Raw genomic sequence first — 21,654 nt, forward strand, 5'->3', positions numbered from 1 at the left:
CGAGATTTCCTTCCTCGTGTACACTTCTGTAATTGGCTAGAAGAAAACCGCGTTGCCTTTGAAAATGTTGAGAAGACAATTTTATTTACTGACGAGGCCGGCTTCACAAGAAACGGAATTTTCAATTTCCACAACAACCACCTATGCACGGATGAGAATTCCCATGCTACGGTACAGAAGGCACATCAGCAGCAGTTTAGTTTAAATGTGTGGGCGGGAATAATCGATGGGCATTTTAGAGGACCTGTATTTATGCCGCAACGACTTAATGAATAAATTGACACAATTTTTTTACAGAATGAATTACCACAAATATTAGAAAATCTACCACTTCAATTACGAGGACAAATGTGGTTTATGCACGATGGTGCTCCCCCACATTTTAGCATTCTCGCTAGAGAACATTTAAATAATGCTTATCAAAACCGCTGGGTAGGTCGTGGGGGTCCAGTGTTATGGCCACCACGGTCTCCTGACCTAAACCCCCTTGATTTTTATTTATGGGGACACCTAAAACAACTAGTTTATTTTCGCCCTATACCCAATATTGATGTTCTCGGACAAAGAATAGAGGAAGGATTTCAGATAATTAAAAACAATCCAAGAATTCTACCACGTGTGCACCATAATCTAATAAAAAGATTAAGAGCTTGCCGTGACGCGAATGGTAATAATTTTGAACACTTTCTATAAATTGTTAAATAAAATGTGAGTAAAAAGTGTCTTTTTTGTCGATCGTAATGCGAATTAATTTTCATCAATAAACATACGCAATCAGAACATTTTCAAAGTCGCTTTTCTCGTAAATGGTACGCTCTATCGAATTGAACTAAGAGTACCTTTTTTACGTATAAGACTCTAAAATTTTATAATTTTTAAACAAAATCACAATAACCTAAAGAGTAAAAGAAAAAGGGATGTTTTACCCTTACCAACCCCCGCATGTGACGCACCTGAATAAAATTTAAAAAATTTGAATTTAGAATCTTATTCACAACGAAATGTTTATGCAGTACACCAATTTTCAAAATTTAATTCTAAAGGGTTTTAAAGAGTTAAAGTTATAGAGAAAAAATTGTCTTCTTCAAGGGGTCCTATTCAAAGGGGCGTAGCTCCCTTAGGAAGCAATTTCGGACCCATATTAATATGAACTTTTTGCCTTATTTTCATACAAGGATTACGTCAATGAAAGGATGCCGCTTACTTTTGAATCACCCTGTATATTCCGAGCTATGAACAGAACAAGCTGTGTCTAATTAATAAGGGCACGTAGTGCTACCCCCGAACCTGTTCTGATGGGAATAACCCAACATTACAACAATTTTTGTTTTTAAAATCATACTAGAAATGTAAAAAAATTAATATCAGTGGTGCCGAAGATTGGCACACATAAGAAAGTTGGTCATTGCAAATTTTTTTTAAATAATAATCTTTACTTTTTTTGTTTGTCACCTATTAAAATTAATATTGTTTTACCTGGGCCACCCTGTATACTTATTTATATGAGCTAAATTGTTAAAATGTCATTTTAATACTTTCAAGTTTAAGCCATATCAAAAAATATAATTAACGCGATGTTAAAGTTACTGGTTATAATATAACTTTATACGAATAAGAATCTTAAAAAGTGCAAATCCTACTTTGTTAATTAGACTGATAGTTGAGTTGCATTACCTAATTTTCTTAGCTTCATATAACATAATAAATTTTCATTGGCTCGTATCAACTGCACCAAGCTCATATTTAATTCTCAATATTTGTTGGTAGCCTTAACTTAAAACATATAAAGAAACATTTCAAAGATTTGTCTGCGAAGGATTTCCTTCAACACTAGGCTCAGTACCGTTTTGCCTAAGCCAATGCCTTAGATTTCTGGTTCGTTCAATTAGAGTTGTTGTCGCTCCCTAAAAAAAGTAACACTTAAAGAAATATAGGGTATAATCACAAGTACAAATATGGGCTTCATAAGGTAATTATTTAGAATAAGGCATATCGTCAAAACAGTTAATTTTCTGAAATCTGAATAGCGTGAATTAATAAGTCTATACTTTTTTTTAGCCGAGTTTTAAAAAGAAATCAGGTTCTAATTTGACAATTTTTTAAGAGCACTCCGAAGCGTATTGCGTTTACAGCTTTTGTGATATTGACTTTGCGACTATCTCGAGGCCTGCGGACGATGCCTGTGCAGTAGAAGAAGCAATGTAATTACATTAATTACAATTAGTAATAGTAAATATTTAACATAAATTGTGAATAACTTTTGAAGGAATGATTTTATGTAAAAACGTTAAGAGACATTTTTTAGACTATTAAATTCTCTTTAAGAATGTACAGGGTGTCCGTGCCAAAACAGTCTACCCTGAAAATATTAAGGAGGACATTTATTGACAAAAATTGCGTTTCTCTGACTCAACCCCCAGAGGTCAATTTTTTTAAATGGGAATAGGGGTCGAGTGATACCTTAAATTAAAGGTAATTTCATTATTTACATAGCCCTATTTTTATTTTTTTATTCTTATCAACGCAGTATGCATATCATAGAGGTTCAAGAAGGGGGAAGGGTTAAAGGAAACTTTCAAAAACACTTACCGAAGTCGTAGTTCTCTCTCGTGAAATTAAAAGAACACATATCATAGGGATAAAAACGTAGATAACATTAGAAGGCGTTTACGTAGAGGGGGGATTACAATTAAAATCTGATAAAATATATAAAATGGAACAGACCGGTAGACCAGAGAAATTCACTATTAGGGTAAAAACTACAGGAGAGAAATGTGTGTTTATGTACGTATACATAATATGTATATAAAAAAATGATAATAGTTATGGTTTAATACTTTAGGAATAGAGTGTTGTTGCTTGAATGCAGTATTTAAGTAGGTAATTTATAAATTAAATTTGAGTATGCAGAACTTCAGTTTTCAGGGTCGCGTCTAAAGTTGACAGTATTATGTTTTTTAATATGTAGCATTTCACTTATGTTGCGTTTAATTAAGAATTTTTGTAGATCCAGAATATGTATGTTATTAAAATCAAAAGAATGTTTTTGTTTAGCACATTTCTTTTGTGTTCTTTAAGATATCTACCAGTTTGTCCTACATAGCTCTTGCCACAGTTGTTACAAGGAATTTTGTATATAACACCTGACTGCAATTGTATAGGAGTTTTACCTTTTTTTTTACTAAGTACTCTGTATCCTATAGTGTTGATATTACTGAAAGCGATTTTTATTTTTTCGCAGTTAGGAGGATGAGCTAACCGTTCCGATAAACCTTTGACATACGAAATCTTAAAGTACGCTTGGTTTGCGGCTCTAGTAATGGTTGACGGATGTGTAGTAGGGTCACTATATAGTATCTTTTTAATAAGGGAAACTGGGTAATTATTTTAAATTCAAAATTGAAATTGTTGGCTTGAGCGAGATTTTTTGTTTGAGTTGATGGTTCGAAAGATAGTTTATTAATCTGTCTGATAATATGGGTTTCTGATACCAATCTACGAGGAGTCTATTGTTGTTATTTATGACTCTAGTATCTAAAAATGAGATAGAGTGATTGTCTTCAAGTTCTATAGTAAACTGTACTCTTGGATGAAACGAATTAAAAACTTAAAGAATCTCGCCCTCACACCCTGTAGGTATGAAGATCAGAATATCATCGACATAGCTCTTAAAAATGGCACATAAAAAGATAGTTTACTGAGGCAAGTATTTTGTAATTCTGACATCACTATATCTGAGCAAATGGGTGACATACAATTACTGATACCAAGTCCAAAAGTTTGTTGATACAAATTTCTGTTGAATTCGAAATAGCTACTCTCAATACAAAAATCAAACAAGCTCAAAAAGTCACTTAAGTTTAGTGTGGTTTTGGGTGAAATTACTGACCATCGTTTGAAAATAATATCACTAGTTAGATCAATTGACAAGGGATATTTGTAAATAGAGATACCACGTTCAAAGATATCAATATATAATTTTTAGGGAGAGTTATGGACTGGATGAAATTAGAAAATTCAAAAGAGTTGCGCACACAATAATGGTCTCTTTGGAAAGCATCGTCCAAAATCTCAGAAATCCATTTGAAGATATGATAAATAGGAGAACCGATAAAACTTACTATAGGTCTAAGGAGGTTTCCTAGATATTATATATATAGGTATTATATAGGTCTAAGTCATTTTTATTTTATCAATTCGTTCTCAAGAAATATGAATAAATGTGAGTAAATAAATAAACCTTATTTTAAATAAAAAAGAAGTATCTAACATATATTTTATTAAATGTTGAAAATGATTTCCGCTGACCTCCATACAAAAATACAATTGTTGTTCAAAACGTCTGCGCACATTAGTGAACATTTCGAGCGTTATTTACTGACATTCGTTAACAATTCTATTTTGAAGATCTTCAAGGGAGTCCGGCCTTGTGGCAAAGACTTTGGTTTTTAGGTGACCCCATCAAACAAAATCCAAAGAGGTAAAATCGGGGGATCAAGCAGGAGATTCTACAGTACCTCTGCGGCCAATCCATTGTCCAGAAAATACGTCTTTCAAAAAATGACGAACGGCAGCAGTATAATGTGTTGATGCCCCATCTTAGTGAAACATAAGTTCCTTTTCCAGTAGGTTATCATCTTGTTCAAGTAACTCAGTTATTCTAGGATTGATGGCGTCTTGCAATAGTTTAAAGTAATTTTCAGTCCTAAGATTTGTATTAATAAAAAAAATTCAACAATATGATCTCCCAAGATATTAGCCTATACATTAAGTTTTTGAGTCGCTGCGTATGTGTTTCTCGCAATAAATGAGGATTTTCGCTCCAGTATCGGCAGTTGTGTCTATTGATTTCTCCATGTAAATAAAAAGAGCATTCGTCCGAGAAATAGACAACAAAACTCTCTCACGATTTAACCTATCACTAAAGTACTCACAAAATTGTACACGACAATCAAAATCATTTTTATTTAGCTCATATACTAGTTTCATTTTGTAGGCATGGTATTCCTATAATTTTAACATTTTGTAAGCAGTACTTTTAGACACGCCAGATGCGGAAGACATTTTTTTAAGCAGATGTATTAGGTTCCATCTCAACATGACTCAACACTGCAATTTCTACAACTTCATTTCTCACCAGATGCTAAAATCCATTACATAAGGATCATTTACCCTTTTATCCGGATGATTACCAATAAAAGCACGTGCTGTTGCTCTAGCATACTTATTTTGTTGATAATAAAAACCCACCAACTCAATTATTTCTTGCGGCTAGCCATTGTTATCAATATTATCAATATCACCAGGACTAGATTAAACAAATACTTCGTGCTACTGTTGTTATTGCTCACTTCAACACACAACACCGATAAAAACAACTAAATTATTAAAAGTATGTACATAGTATTTCCTGCAAAATAACTGGAATTTTCGGAATGTATTTTTTTTTTTATCAGAGAGTACAACTGGATAATACAAAAAAAAAAGAAAATTTATGCAGGCAACAAAATTGCAACAAGATTTAAACTTTTGAAGGTGAAAAATTTTGAACATCTACGTTTACGAACTTCTACGTTAGCTACGTTTATTCGTATTTCTTCAAAACGAATTTATAAAATAAAAATAGTGCTATGTAGAGAATAAAATTACCTTTAATTAAGGTATCAACAACAAGATACATTCTTATAAATACGGTGATCCGTGATCGGAGCGAATACTGCAATCAGCGAATTGGCGTCAACAACAGAATTCAATGACCACCGAAAATATAATATAATATCATTATTTAAAAATATATGATGAAAAATGGTGATTTATGCTGATAAAGTATTAATATACATAATACATATAATAAACCTCGTTTGTAGGTTTCGACCCCATACCGATTGAGGACAAACGTGCCGCTTTTCTTTGATAATTTTATTGTTTTTTTGAATTAAGAATATTTCAATAAATTTGGTCAACGCAGATAAGTAAAACGGCTTTTAATTTTAGATTTTAACAAATAAGGTAAACAAATAAGGGAGCATGTATTTTTTCTATTTCTAGTATTTTTTTGTGTGAATTCTAGCAATTTTAGTTAATTCAGCGCTAGTTGTGACATTTTAATTGTACATTCTCTAATCGGGAAATTAAATTTTTTAATATTTTAAATATTTAAATAAATACATATGAATGAATTGATAAATTGGCATGACAAAGTAAATATGTCTTTTTAAAAAAACCAGGGGATGATGGGAAAAAAATCGGTTTTATGAGTCAATTTGTCCAGTTTTATTTTAAAAAAGTTAAAATAACGGTTTGTCTATTTAGACCATGTGTATATATAATAGTTATTTATACAGGGTGTTCCGTTGATCATGTTACAAACTTTTAGGGCAGATAGAAAACGTCAAAAGAAAAACAAAAGTTCATATAAACATGGGTCCGGAAAAGCTTCCTCAGGGAGCTAGAGCTCTTTGAAAATAACCTTTAAAAACTAGTTTTTTTTAATAGTTCCGGAACTACTTTAGCTACCGCAACCAATTTTGGGAGGTAAATTATTGTTAGTACGTTTCTTCTTTTGAACCTACTAAATAAAAAAAATATTTACCAGGGGCTTCAGAATCAGGGGGGTATTTGGTAAATTTAGGCCCATTTCTTGAAGACTTTAATTTCTGCCCGTTTGGGCATTAGATTATGATGTTCCTATGCTTTTTATATAAAAAAGGTGCTCTTAGTAAAAGTAGGTAAATGGTAAATATCACCGTTTTTGTGAAAATTGACGAAAAGCAAGTTATGAGATACAAAAATTAATTACCTATTATTATTAATAAACAATTAAAAAAAAAATCTGGCGTAAATAAAAAATAAATGTTTAAAAAAAGTTAAGGTAGCCACTTTATTAAATTGGTACTCAAATTAATTAACTGTCACTTTAATTACCTTGAGGCATAAAATGTTTAAATGATTTTAAGTGTAATAAAAAACCAACAAATTAACAATTTTAGAAACGTAAACAAATTTTATTAAAGATTGGTATTACAAAAATAAACTTAAAATATGAATTGCTCAAAATGCCGGCCGCCACGATCGATACATTTATCATATCTACGCACCATATTAAGGTTGATGTGGTTAAAAATATCAGGGTGGTTTGGATTACTTCAGCAGCTGCGGAAATTCTGGCCACCAGGTCTTCTTCTGACTTGACTGGAGTTTCATATACGAGACTTTTCATCCCCCAAGAGAAAAAAATCTAAGGGTGTCAAATCTGGTGAGCGCACTGGCCAGGTGACAGGGCCTTCGCGGCCAATCCAGCGCCTTCCAAAATTTTCATTTATAAACTTGCGGCCAATAAGTGAAAAATGAGCTGGCGCTCCATCGTGTTGTAGCCATAAGTTCTGTCGTATATTTAGGGACAGATCATATTATAGTTCTGGCAGTACATTTCTTAAAAAATTTAAATAAATATTTCCCGTTAAACGAGGAGGCAACATAATTGGACCAATTAAGCGTTCTCCAACAATGCCGGCCCACATATTGACCGAAAACTTATGTTGATAACTCCTAAAATGAATCCCATAAGGGTTTTCCTCACTCCACACATGATTATTCTTAGAATTTAAAAATGCCTTCTTTTGTAAATAAAGCCTCGTCCGTAAAAAGGACATATTTTGGAAATTGAGGTTCTTCTGTACACCGGTCAAGAAACCACTGGCAAAAATTCACGCGGGGCATAAAATCATTGGGTCCTAATGATTGCACCTTTTGCAGGTGGTAGGGCCGAAGAAGCTGTTCATTAACAACATTCCATACCCTAACATGATTTACATGCATCGCATCAGCTACTGCTCGAGTACTTACTGATGGGTTATCTTCAAATCGCTGAAGCACTTCTTCCTCAAAATCCGGGATTCGGATGTTCCTTCGCGTGCCATTATCTTGGCGTTTTATTTTAACGGAGCCAGTCTCCCTGAGCCGTTGATTGACCCTTTCAAAAAGTGTGTGAGCTGGGATTCGCCTTTCGGGAAACCGCTCTTCATATAGTCGAGAAGCAGCTCTACCATTACATCGAACTTCTCATTCATTCCCATAAATTAAAAGCATATCGGCGTATTCAGTAAAAGTATAAAAGTATAATATATAAAGCATTACTTAACCGTAATAAAAAGGGAATTAATATCATGTAAAAAATACTGACAGTGACAAATTTAAAAAATACTGACAGTGGCAATGAATTAGCATTATTATTATTATTAAAATAATTAATTCAGGTGCTGTATTTTAGTTTGGTTTTAGTCAATTTCCACAAAAACGGTGATATTTACCGACTTTTACTAAGAGCACCTTTTTTATGTAAAAAGCATAGGAACATCATAATCTAATGCCCAAACGGGCAGAAATTAAAGTCTTAAAGGAATGGGCCTAAATTTACCAAATACCCCCCTGATTCTGAAGCGCCTGGTAAAATTTTTTTTTATTTAGTAGGTTCAAAAGAATAAACGTACTAACAATAATTTACCTCCCAAAATTGGTTGCGGTAGCTATTAAAAAAAACTAGTTTTTAAAGGTTATTTTCAAAGAGCTCTAGCTCCCTGAGGAAGCTTTTCCGGAGCCATGTTTATATGAACTTTTGTTTATCGTTTGACGTTTTCTATCTGCCCTAGAAGTTTGTAACATGATCAACGAAACACCCTGTATAACAAATATGTAAAAGATCCTTTTTTATGAATGGGAAATTTGAAATTTTTTAGCAAATTATAAATTAAATGTCAACTAAACGTCAAATTACTTACACATACACACAAATTACTTACGCACTAGTGCGTAAAAAGATTTTTAATTTTTTTTTAATTTTCATTTTAGAACATGTCTAAAAAAGAGGTTATATGTAATTATTATGTGCAATAAAAGACTTTCCTATAAAACGATTAACTCAAATCTAACACAACATATTACCTCTAAATATCCCTCAGTGTCTTTATCTACATTAAATCACCGCCAAATAGCGAAGTAAAAAATCCTATCAGCATTACATATGAAAATATGGGTAGTACTAGTACCAACATACCATCACCATTTGTCGTTGCAAAAAAGCCAAACTTTAGTTGCAACAATAAACCAAATTATATCAGATTGGAATCTGTTACAAACTTACTGTAAATAATTTTGGTAATTTCTGATATCGCTTTCAAGATTAAAAACGCTATCATCAAAGAATTAGGGTGGAAACATTTTGGATGTTTTGCCCACACTTTACAACTTCAAAACTTTGTTAATATTAAGTGACCATAGGAACAAATTAAGTTCAAACAAATCTGAACTAGCTTTGCTTAATGCTAATTCTTTATTGGGAAGAAAGTTCTACTTTAAGTAAGTCACTAGAGAGACTTACTTAAAGTAAACTAGCGTAAACTAGAAAAGTTTATATTTTTATTTTTTTTAAATAAATATCCGATAAGAGCTGCATAAATAATGTGTTTCCTATTAATACTCAGTCACTAAGTAACACAAATCACTGTTATAATTAACACCGGTGACCGAAAAATCACCGTACCTATGTAACACTAATAAATATATGTGCACATACATTTTTTTCCTTCATAGTTTGCAACTAATGATTAGTTACATCATTAGTATATACAGAGATTTGTATGTAGTTTTAGTTTAGATTCAATCCTCTCCCGAAGATGCTAACATTGTTAGCGAAACACGCGTCGAGAGTAAAAGTAAAGAGTTTTGGTTAGTGGTAAAACTGTTTCGTAATTTGAGCGTCACACCAAAGGTTCTAACCATAGGGCCTTCATGATATATTTTTTTGTCATCTTGAACAATATTTTCGAAAAAAAAGTCAATTTTTTTGGCCCAGTAATGAATATACATGATGTCCATGGGGATATTGGATACCGTGGAAGATACAGGGTAAGTAGAAAAGATACAGGGTATGCAATGTTATAACTAAATGAAGAAAAAATTGCACAATGAAGTGCCTCTAAATAATCTGTCATCCACATCCTTGCACTCGGAATAGCAACGGATATACAGGGAAAAAAAAGAAAAAAGTGACTAGCAGAACCTAAAAACTAGCACAATCTCCCACATTTGGAAACCTGATAAAATCTGTTTACACCCTTACCAACAACTTTATTTTATTTTAAATACGGATCCAATAACAAAAACCATTAGTGCGGGTATACACGATCCGGTTTCAACGGCAACGGATGACGGGATGGTCATAATGAGTTACTTATACAGGGTGTTCATTTGAAAACTTCCCACCACGCATTTATCGAAAAACACTGTTAAAAAAAAACGCCGAAATACGTCAAAAGGTTTGTCAAGGGGGACAACTTTCTAACTTAAAATTACTTCACCCCCTTTCACCCATTGCCCCCCCAGGATCATCACCTAAAAAATTTTAAATGGCAAGGGGTATCGAGTAATAGCTTGTTTAAAAGGTCTTTCGAAGTCTTTTATTTTGTCGCTTAATTTTTTAAATCGGTCGATTCGTTTTCGAGAAAATTAGAAAAATCTTTGTTTATCTTAATTTGTTCAGATAGAAAACAAAAACATGAAAATATTCGTTTTTATTTCAATAACTGTTCAAAATGTTGCCCGTTTTTGGCCAAACAATGATATAGGCGATGTTCAAATTCCTGACGGACATTTTCAAAAACATGTTGTGGGATATCATGGCAGCTGTCGATGATGCGTTGATGAAGTTCATCCAAAGTTTCAGGTTGGGGAGTAAACACAATAGATTTCAAATGACCCCATAGAAAAAAGTCTAACGGCGTTATATCAGGAGATCTAGCAGGCCATTCTATAGGCCCTCTTCGCCCTATCCATTTATCTGGAAACTCGTCGTCTAGCCATTGCCGAACGGGAAGAACATAGTGAGGAGGAGCGCCGTCTTGCTGGAAATATATTTCAGCCTCATCAAGTATAGGATTTCCATCATCATCGATTTGGTTTTCAATGGATTTAGTGATAAGCGGATTGATGGTATTTTCCAACATATCCAAATAAATGTCTCAATTTAAATTTCCGTTAATAAATAATGGCCCAATCACTTTATTTCCTAAAATGCCTGCCCATACAATAGTTTTTTGAGGGTACTGGGTATGCCCTTCTACAAATGCATGAGGATTTCCATTGCTCCAATATCTACTTATGTTATCTAGTTACTCTAGTTACTCTACGTACTCCCTTATCTAGTTATACTTATTAACAAATTCATTTAGATAAAATGTGCATTCATCGCTGAAGCAGATATTCTTTACATGAATAGTATTATCATTAATCGCTTCAGTCATTTTTTCACAAAACTCAACTCGCCTATCGAAATCATCTTCGGTTAACTCTTGCAATATTTTCATTTTGAATGGATGAAATTTGGTAACTGTATGAACAGAGCCTAATGAAATACCAGTGGCAGCAACAATTTTGCGTAATGAAGTATTAGGATTTATTCCAAAATGACCCAAAACTTCAACTTGAGCGGCTTCATCCAAAATTCGCCGATGATCACGTTTTTTATTTGCAACAGATCCAGTTTTAGTAAACTTAGTAACAAGGTCCAAAACATACCTATGACGGCAGTTTACCGAGCACATTGATTTTGGGCACCATAAATTAGAATAATTTCCACTCTTTCGGCTAGCGTGTAAACCATTTTGGAAGTAAAATATTCAATTCAACAACTATATTTTCACTATTCCAAGACTGTCACAAATGTAACTGGCGGCAAAATAAATTTTTTATTTTCCTTAGCAACTATAAATAACTAAGCAGATATAACAATAAATACAGTTCGCCCAGGACATCTGTGTTGATGAAAAGAATGCGGAAAAAAATTCAAGTTCTTATTTAGTTTTTTCCACGTCTAATTTTCGGAATTGCTGTTTATGTTGGTAGTTTCCGTTTTAAAATATAAACGAATTGTAGATTTGGCAAACCCTAACGGGCAACATTTCGAACACTTATTGAAATAAAAACTGATATTTTCATGTTTTTGTTTTCTATCTGAACAAATTAAGATAAACAAAGATTTTTCTAATTTTCTCGAAAACGAATCGACCGATTTAAAAAAATCAAACGTCAAAATAAAAGACCTTTTAAACAAGCTATTACTCGATACCCCTTGCCATTTAAAATTTTTAAGGGGATGACACTGGGTGGCAGAGGGTGAAAGGAAGTGAAGTAATTTTAGGTTAGAAAGTTGCCCAACCTTGACAAACCTTTTGACATATTTCGGCGTTTTTTTTTAAATAGTGGTTTTCGATAAATCCGTGCTGGGGAGTTTTCAAATGAACACCCTTGATTGAAATGATTGAAATCATTTTGTTTAACTAAATTAAAGAAGTTATTTTTTTAATTCTTGTATTTCATTATTTAAATTAATTTTATTATATCTATGAAATTGAATTCTAATTCGTCACAGCAATAAGGATAGTCATAGCCAATACACGTACTCAAATATATTGCGAGACACGTTCCGGTTGTAACGCGCGTTTTTAGTAATTTTCACCTAAATTATTACATTAAATATCTTATTTTAGCACAGTTAACAATTTGCCCAATGATTTTTTAGACATTCTGTAATATATTGAAAAACTTATCATTATACTGCCGAATATTTGTATAAAATTTGTCGATTTTTTTTTCTACACCACTTTCAAAATATGGATGCCTTCAATGTTTACGTTATACTGACTCTCGAAAAAAATCTTATGCTTCAAGACCTACAAATAATTCTTAGCAATAAAGACATTATTTCTCGATTAAAGTCTCAAAGAAATTAAATTTTGGAATTTTTCTTAGTGCATATCCGTTTACACTGCGTTAGTCTGTATCGCGTATACACTACCGCTCAAAAGTATTTGCCCATCATGTATTCTTTTTAATATTTTAAATTAGATACAAAAATCTTATCTTTATACCTATATTTAGATTGTATGTTTAAACATATATTAAATACATATATTATTGTATGCTTAAACAGCATATCTATCAACTATGGTTCGTTGAAAAACACTGAGTATTTGAAAATAGTCTTGCAAATAATAAACGATGTAGTGAAAATATGCACTTCTTCTAAAAAACTAATCTGTTTACAGCTCGTTTCCGATGAAATTTGAAACATTTAAAGGTGCTTAGTCTTCAAGAATTGATTTTGTGTAACATTGGTAAATAATTTCGTTTGCTTATTGACGATTGTCACGGTTTCTTTGCTGGTTTTTCAACATTCTTTAAAATGGCTAAAACAAAAGAGTTATCGGTAGAAACAAAAGGTATTATCATTGGACTTCATAAGGCTAGAAAGACTAACCGTCAAATTTCAACGGATTTGGGAATTCCAAGGCGGACTGTCGATTATAATGTTAGGAAATTCCCCAGAGAAGGGACTATTAGCAACAAACCTCGATCGGAAAGGCCAAAGGCAATAAGTTCAAAGGAGGATTTAAATATTATAATTACAATTAAATGCAATAAACGCCTTACCGCCCCTGAAATCACAGCAAAAATCAACAAGGAGCGTAAAAAAGCGGTCAGTGTTAAAGGACGTTTAGCTGTATCAAAACCGTTACTGAAGGATGTTAATAAGAAGAAAAGACTTGAAAGGGCTCAATCACACAAAGAATGGACCATTGATGACTGGAAGAAAGTTCTCTGGAGTGACGAGTCGAAATTCGAGGTTTTTGGAACGAAGAGGCGAGTTTTTGTTCGCCGTTATGCCAATGAAAGGGTGGCTGAGAACTGTACGGTGGCCTCAGTTAAATACGGCGGTGGTTCGGTGATGGTGTGCGGTTGCTTCGGAGGATCTGCAGTGGGCGATCTAATTAGAATAGAGGAAATTCTTCGAAAAGAGGGTTACAAAACAATTTTAAGTGACAATGTACTTCCTTCTGGTACTCGAATAATTGGGGAAAACTTCATCTTTCAACATGACAATGACCCCAAGCACACGTCGAAATTGTGCAAACAATATTTAGGTTAATTACAAAGGCAACATCTTCTGAAAGTTATGGTATGGACCCCACAATCACCGGACCTCAATCCTGTCGAATTACTGTGGGATGAACTGGATAGACAAGTGCGTAAATCATACCCCACATCAAAAGAAGACTTGTGGAGGATCATCCAAGAGTGGCACAACATACCTCAGGAAACTTTGGACAAATTAATTAGAAGACAACCGAAACTCTGTGAAGCTCTTATTAAAAATCGAGACGGACATGTAGATGAATCCAAAATTTGATTTTCTTAAATTTAATTAATTGAAAAATGAATTGTTTATATTCATTTTGTTATAAATAAACCGTTTTATAAGAATAACTGATCGGTTTATTATTTTTAGTTATAACTTTAAAACAGTCATATGTGGGCAAATACTTTTGTGCGGTAGTGTATCTCATGCGGTAGAAACGCATCCGTTTCTACTGCATCCTTTAAAACCGGATCGTGTATACCCGCACTAAGGCCCGAAGGTTTTCTCACCATTTTAATCCGTCAGAAAGTCAACATCACGAAAGCTGTAAACGTGGGTCGGTCCGGGGTCCTCTTAAAAATAGAATTATAGCACTTTTATAATTTTAACTAATTTTACTATTTAAAAGATAACCTTTAACAAACTTACATTTATTTTTAAAGTACGAAAAAATTATAAAAACTATAAGAATTAGTTTTGGCAATTTTTTCAATTATATTTTTTACACCTCTTTTTTAATCACTCTGTATTACTACGTAATAAGTAAAATATTTCAAGAATAAGACATTGAGAAAACACGATGTAAGAACTTTTTCTTTTTTGTAGGAACGAAATTTTCCTAGGTTTTGTCACATTTAGGATAACCATGAATCTGTGATATACAGGGTGACAATTTCAAGAGTAGCTATGGCTTATAATTTTTAAACCGTAAAAGATATAAAAAAATGCTTAAAACCGTTTCTATAGTAACAAGGGGGAACCAAAATGATGAATTTTTTAGGGATATACTATCATCCCCCTAACCCCCAGAGCCACCCCCTTAAAAATTTTAAATTGGAAGGGTAGTCGAGTGATACCTTGTTTGAAAGGTCTATTAATTCCCTATATTATGCGATCCTACTTATAATAATCAATGCATTTATTTTAGAGTTATGCCAATTTTATTATTTTATTAAAGGTTATTTAAGTGTTTTTTAATTTCTTATAAAATTAACATATTTTGAAAATGTCATAAAATATTTAACATTTGAACATTAGTACAAATGGTTAAGAACTAGGAAAACACTCTGCAATATTGCGTTTATTCTATTTTTAAAACAATAAAAATCTGCATTGAACTTTAATTATTTTATTAAATGCTCAAAGTGGCTTCCATTATTTTGCAAGCAAAAGTACAATCTGTTTTCAAACTCTTGACGAACATTTCTAAAAACTTCAGTTGTTAATAATCGGCACTCTTGTGTAATTCTTTGTTTTAGCTCCTCAATGGTGGCAGGCTGCGTTTTGAAAACGACCGATTTTAGGTTACCCCAAAGAAAAAAATCGAGAGGGGTGAGATCTGGCGATCTTGGCGGCCACTCAATAGGTCCTCTTCTACCAATCCATTGGTCTGGATAATGATTATCTAGCCACTCTCTAACAGGCAATACATAATGTGGTGGGGCCCCATCTTGTTGAAAATGCAATAAATTTTCATCAAGAACAAGACCTCCATTTTCATCCCTTTGGTTTTCCAATTCCGTTATTACTAAAGGCTCAACAGTTGTTTCTAACATTTCAGCATAAATTTCTCCATTTAGATTATCATCAATAAACAATGGCCCAATTATATTATTCCCTAAAATTCCGGCCCACACATTTATTTTTTGGGGATATTGGGTGTGCCCTTCCCTAAAAATATGGGGAATCTCATCACTCCAGTAACGGCAGTTTTGCTTATTAACGTTACCGTTTAAATAAAAAGTGCACTCGTCACTGAAACAAATGTTTTTTATAAAACGTGGCTCATTTATTATTTTTTGGGTCATTACTTCACAAAATTCGATCCGCCTGTCTGGATCGTCATCACCAATTTCTTGAACAATCTGTAGCTTGTAAGGGTGTAATTTATTAATTTTTAATATCTTTCGTACTGATTCACGAGACACTCCTGTGGCAGCTGCTGCTTGACGAGTCGACATACCAGGATCCATAGCAAAATGCCCAAGAACCTCAATCTGAGTTGCTTCATCCAGTATTCTTGGCTGATTTTTCTTTATATCACCTACAAACCCAGTTTCTTCAAATTTTCTTACCAAGTTCTGGATGTAATAATGCCCAACCTGCTTATCTGGGTGCCTCTCATTAAATATTGTGGCACTTCTACGAAAACAGCGATTTTGAGAACCATAAATAAATATCATTTCAACTCTTTCGGCGATCGTATAAACCATTGTAAAAATAAAACTAGAGCAGTGAGAGAACTTTAAATCACAAAAAGAACCACGATATTACTAACCAAACCAAAAATTGAACATTTTAAGGCAAAATTTAAATAAACAAAAAACAACAAATATTTCGAGAATGGCAGGCATCGAAAATTTTCCTTTTTTTTACATCGCCAAATACCATTCCGACAATTCAATAATTTCAGTACAAGTGTAGTATTTATTGGAGTTTTGTTTTGGCTTTTAACAATTCATTTTAGTATCAGAATAAATATTTTTATTCTGATAGTAAAATGAATTGACTAACATTTAAATAGACATACATATCTCGGAAATGGTTGCATTGATTTTAATGAGTAAGACGGCAAAATATAGGGAATTAATAGACCTTTCAAACAAGGTATCACTCGACTACCCTTCCAATTTAAAATTTTTAAGGGGGTGGCTCTGGGGGTTAGGGGGATGATAGTATATCCCTAAAAAATTCATCATTTTGGTTCCCCCTTGTTACTATAGAAACGGTTTTAAGCATTTTTTTATATCTTTTACGGTTTAAAAATTATAAGCCATGGCTACTCTTGAAATTGTCACCCTGTATATTCTTTTACAGGCTACTTAGGTTTTAGAGGAGATGCTTCTGGATTTTTTCTGCTTTGGATCACTACGAAAGGGACGATAGTGATTCAGAACAAGAAATACCCCCTGGCATGTTCTCTACAACAGTCAAGGTGATAATCATACCTGAGAGGCGTGTGTAACAACGGTACTCTGTGCATTGGCCAGGGCAACATGCTGTCTATAGTTGTGCAGTCTGTCAGCCAAAGTGGGGATGGAAGGGGGCGCCGGAACGCTGGCTGTTCCTGCCAAAACCGGCCACCCCAGATCGGGGTAAACCAAGGGAGGAATTACTGTAAGGAGAATTGTTGTACAGGATGTAAATTAAAAAAAACACACTTTTTTATATCTATAATACAAAGTAACTAAATTTAAAAAAGTGTACTCTACTAGTAAAAAAAAAGAAGCTAGGATAGAATGCGTAAGGTAAAACCCAAGAAATAAAGTAAATTCTACAAAATAAAATATACAGGGTATCAACTTAAAATCTTCCCACCTTTAGTGTAGGCTTGAAAGAAACTAAAGTTAAATTTTACAACTTAAATCTATACAGGGAGCCTGCGAAAGGTTCGAGAGAAGAAGAAATCTCGAAATTGGAGATACTATAGACCAAAATATGTGAATTTACTTAAACATACCTTAGTCAAAAAGTTGATAGTTGGCAAGATGCAGGGTGTCAAAGTTACCATTTTATTTTCTATTTTTCGATTTTGGCATAAAACTCGGTACAGGAAGATTTTCTATATTGTATGGGAAGCAACGCTCTGTTACTTTTTATGGCCAAACTTCTGGAGGGCGCCACTTACAGAACTCTTTCGGCAAATACTAATTAACCAAACTGTCTTGGCCTCTGAGAGTTGGGTGCGCGGTGGTAAGACCGATAGGAGCTCATTTAAAGCGTTGCTTTCGTGGTCTTCACATTGTTTACATCGCAATTTTATAATAGGTCGATAGATTAAGGGATTGATATATCGTGCGTTTTTTCTTATAGAGTTTTCTATTTTAAAATGTCGTTTGAAACTAAATTAACAAATAAAGTATTAGGCGCCCAAAGTCGTCGTAACTAATTCTAGCGATTTAGTTAATTTTGTGGTTATTTACATACATTTGAAAAATTGCTTTAATGCAACTGCTATCTTAACTAATATAATAAAACTTATAAAGTTTGACAGATTTATAAAAACCCTTATTCCTTAGGTTCAAGAACGTGTTGCAGCAGCAACAGGTGTATCGCTTAGAAGTATTCGGCGAGTTAAAAAGGAAGCAAAACGAGTTAAAACATGCCCAATCAACATCATTTTCAACCCCCACAAGAACAAAGGAAAACACAAAACTTAAAATTCGCCTTGACGACGCAGATCGAAGAATTTTGCGAAGAACGATCATTAATTACCATTTTACAGAAAAGACGGTTCCGACATTAAAAGCAGTACATAAAAAAATCGTACAAGATACTGGATATCAAGGATGTAGAGAGACTTTGCGAAAGGTCCAAGTCCGAAAAAGTCCATAAAATTGGTTTTTGTTGGAAGAAATTTAGCACCAATAAAAAAATATTAATGGAACGTCAACCTATAAGACTGTTGAGAATTGAGTTTCTTAGAAGGATGCGTCAATATAGGGAAGAAGAGCGTGATATTAATATACATGGACGAGACATACATTCACTCATCACATACTCATTTAAAAGGATAGAGCGGTGACTCTTTTAAAAAAACCAACAGGCAAGGGACCACGCCTTATTATAGTGCATGCAGGTGGCAAAAATGGGTTTGTTCCTAATCCCTATATTAGATGGAAATCGAACAGCACAAGTGGCGACTACCATCATGACATGAATTATGAGAACTACAAAAAGTGGGTTTCTTAGAATCTCATTCCCAATTTAAAACCAAGGTCTGTTGTGGTAATTGATAACCCACCGTACCATAATAAACAACTCGAAAAATCACCCACATCGTTAACAAAGAAAGCGGAAATGCAACAATGGTTACGGGGAAGAGGTATATCTTATGATGATAAGTTATTAAAGCCACAACTTTATAATATAATAAAGGTTCATAAACCAAAATTCAAAAGGTATGAAATAGACGAACTTTTTAATGCAAAAGGTCATGGCGTACTACGGCTACCTCCATATCACCCAGATCTCAATCCCATTGAGTTAGTTCGGGCCGAGTTAAAAGAATATGTTGCCAAGAAGAATGTTAATTTTAATTTGAATGAGGTCATTACATTTTGTGATAATTTCTTTAAAGAATTCTCTGCTGAGAAATGGAAATCTTGGTGTTTACGAGCTGGGCGGTTTGAAAAAGAATTCATTTTAACACTGATGAGTCCGAGGATGAGTCAGATGTACAAGAGAGTGACTTATATGGAATAGAGGAATTAGACGAGGATGTTGGAGCACAAACTGTTGAAAGTCATAACATTACTGTTGAAGATAATAAAGCGTATGTTAAATTGTATTTTTTTTAAAATAGATTTATTTTAAATATTATATTGTGTCTTGTTTATCATTTCTTCATTCTAAAATTTAATAAGTAGGATATGTATCTATATATAAAATAATAATTGTGTATAAATGTTTTCTATAAAAATTCTATTGCGTCTTATTTACAGTTACGTTCATTCGTAAATTTTATTATGTAGCAAAAAGTGTGCAATAATAATTATATTATAATATATTTTAGAATAATTATTAATCTCTTACCGTTTCTTAGATCCAAAAAATAAAATAATGAGCTTTTTACAAAGGCTCTCCTAAAGATGGTATTATAATAAATCACTTTTTAATAATATTTCGGTTCGTTTTATTCAAAACAGTTATCTTTTATCGGTGCTAAGCCATGAATTAAGCAACTTTCACATGTAAAAAAAATTATCGTGGTAATAGTTTTGAAAATTCTGAGACCAATTGTGCGAAAAAAGTTAATATTAAAATGGAAAAAAACAACAATTTCAACTTTATTACATTTTTTAAATTCAGCAAAAATTTTTAAGTAATTAGACTAAATTAGTTATCGTAATTAGATGTTAGATATCAACTTTTATTTATATTTTTAGTCCTGGAATGAAACGGCTAATAGTATAATATTGGGACTTAATTTTTGGGACATCCTGTATACTGGTAAATATAATATTTCTTCGTTAGCGTTGCTCAGAGGCCAAGACAGTTTGGTTGACTAGTAAGCTATCATAACTTTTTTGTGCTACCCTGTATACAAGAAATCTTAACGAACGAACTATCTTATTTTCTCGTATTTAAGCAACAAAAAAGGTCCACTTGTTAGAAGTTCCAATACATTATTTGTACAATAAAATAATAATAATAATTAATAACATTAATAAATTCATTCATTTTGATAATTGTGTATTTGGGATGAGTGAATATTCCCTTCTGAAGGACTGCGAGCCATTTTGGCTGAAAATAATAATAATAATAACGTTTATTAATTCCCAATACAATTAATTTAATATTTACATTGCTGTAAAAGAAATAATAATAATATAATTATGCGGGATTAAATTGCCTATTTTTCGGCATCCTAACAATTAAGTAGGGGCTGTCGAAGCCAAGAAGTACGCTGTTTATTAATTATTATTTATTTTTGAATCATATATAAGAATCTATGTACGAAATTAAGAGGGAAAAAGCGAAATAGATATCGCGAGAAAAGGGCGTAAAGAAGAGAAAGAGAAGGGTTGACACTATAAATGCAGGGTTACGTCACATATTGTGTAGTTAAATAGGTCACATGTTAAAGAAACATTTTTTTTTACATAATACTAAAAATATGATGGCGCTAAGAATTCAAAACTACTGGATACTGGTAACTTTATCATAGAATAAAAATATAAAAAAATATTAGTAGTAAATTTTAAAATTAGTAGTAACTTAATGTGTATTATTAGTAGTAACTTAAAAGTAAGGTGTCTCTTAGATTGACGCCACTGTTGTGTGGCCAAATTATATTTTGTATGATATATTTAAAATCAATAAAATAATTTTTTTTTATTTCTTGGAGTCCAAGACATAGACTAAAAATTTCTTTTTTTAGATCACGATTATAAAAAACTGACTACTGAGCAGCAGCTGACAACAAAATATTCTGGATTAATGGATTAAAAGTTAAAAACTGCACCCAGGCATTTAGTATTACTATAAGATCTTATTTTTTTTTGAATGATTTTCAAAAAACTATTACTTTAACATATGCTTTCTATTTTTAGACATCGTCTTCCAAAATAAATTACCAATTTATAGCAATTAACAATTAAATTAAAATTTATTACAAATAAATTAGCAATTTAGGATCCTATACAAATCTTGTCTGAACTCCTGTAAATTTTACTTTTAACACATTTACTTATTGCCTTTTTCATTACTAATTTGGTGGTAGTTATTTAATTTATAATATTTACTAAGAAACACTAGTGAATTGAGTAGGGGGTAATTCCTTGGCGATTTTATAAAAAATGTATTATCTTTATACATTTACTGTAACCTTTTGCCACACCCTGTATGAATTCTATTTTGCTCTTCATACAACAAAGGTTCTCATTTTGAAGAATTTTGAAGAATTTTTATATTTTATCTAATATTTTAACAAGCATGTATAACTGTTAATTTTGATTGTA

General features: G+C 32.6%; 1 protein-coding gene across 1 annotated transcript in view; it reads right to left on the bottom strand.

Moving 5' to 3' along the window:
- Positions 1-1,722: 1,722 nt before the first annotated feature.
- Positions 1,723-21,654, bottom strand: part of LOC126744778 (myosin-11) — a 133,653-nt gene continuing 113,721 nt past the window's right edge. Inside the window, exons 17-18 of the mRNA XM_050452326.1 lie at positions 17,140-17,306; positions 1,723-1,904 (exon numbers count right to left, since the gene is read on the bottom strand). Coding sequence (XP_050308283.1) covers positions 1,797-1,904; positions 17,140-17,306 — 275 coding nt within the window. The 3' untranslated portion in view covers positions 1,723-1,796. The remainder of the gene's footprint in view (positions 1,905-17,139; positions 17,307-21,654) is intronic.

Source organism: Anthonomus grandis, chromosome 14 (assembly GCF_022605725.1).
Source record: "Anthonomus grandis grandis chromosome 14, icAntGran1.3, whole genome shotgun sequence".
Taxonomy (NCBI): Eukaryota; Metazoa; Arthropoda; class Insecta; order Coleoptera; family Curculionidae; genus Anthonomus; species Anthonomus grandis.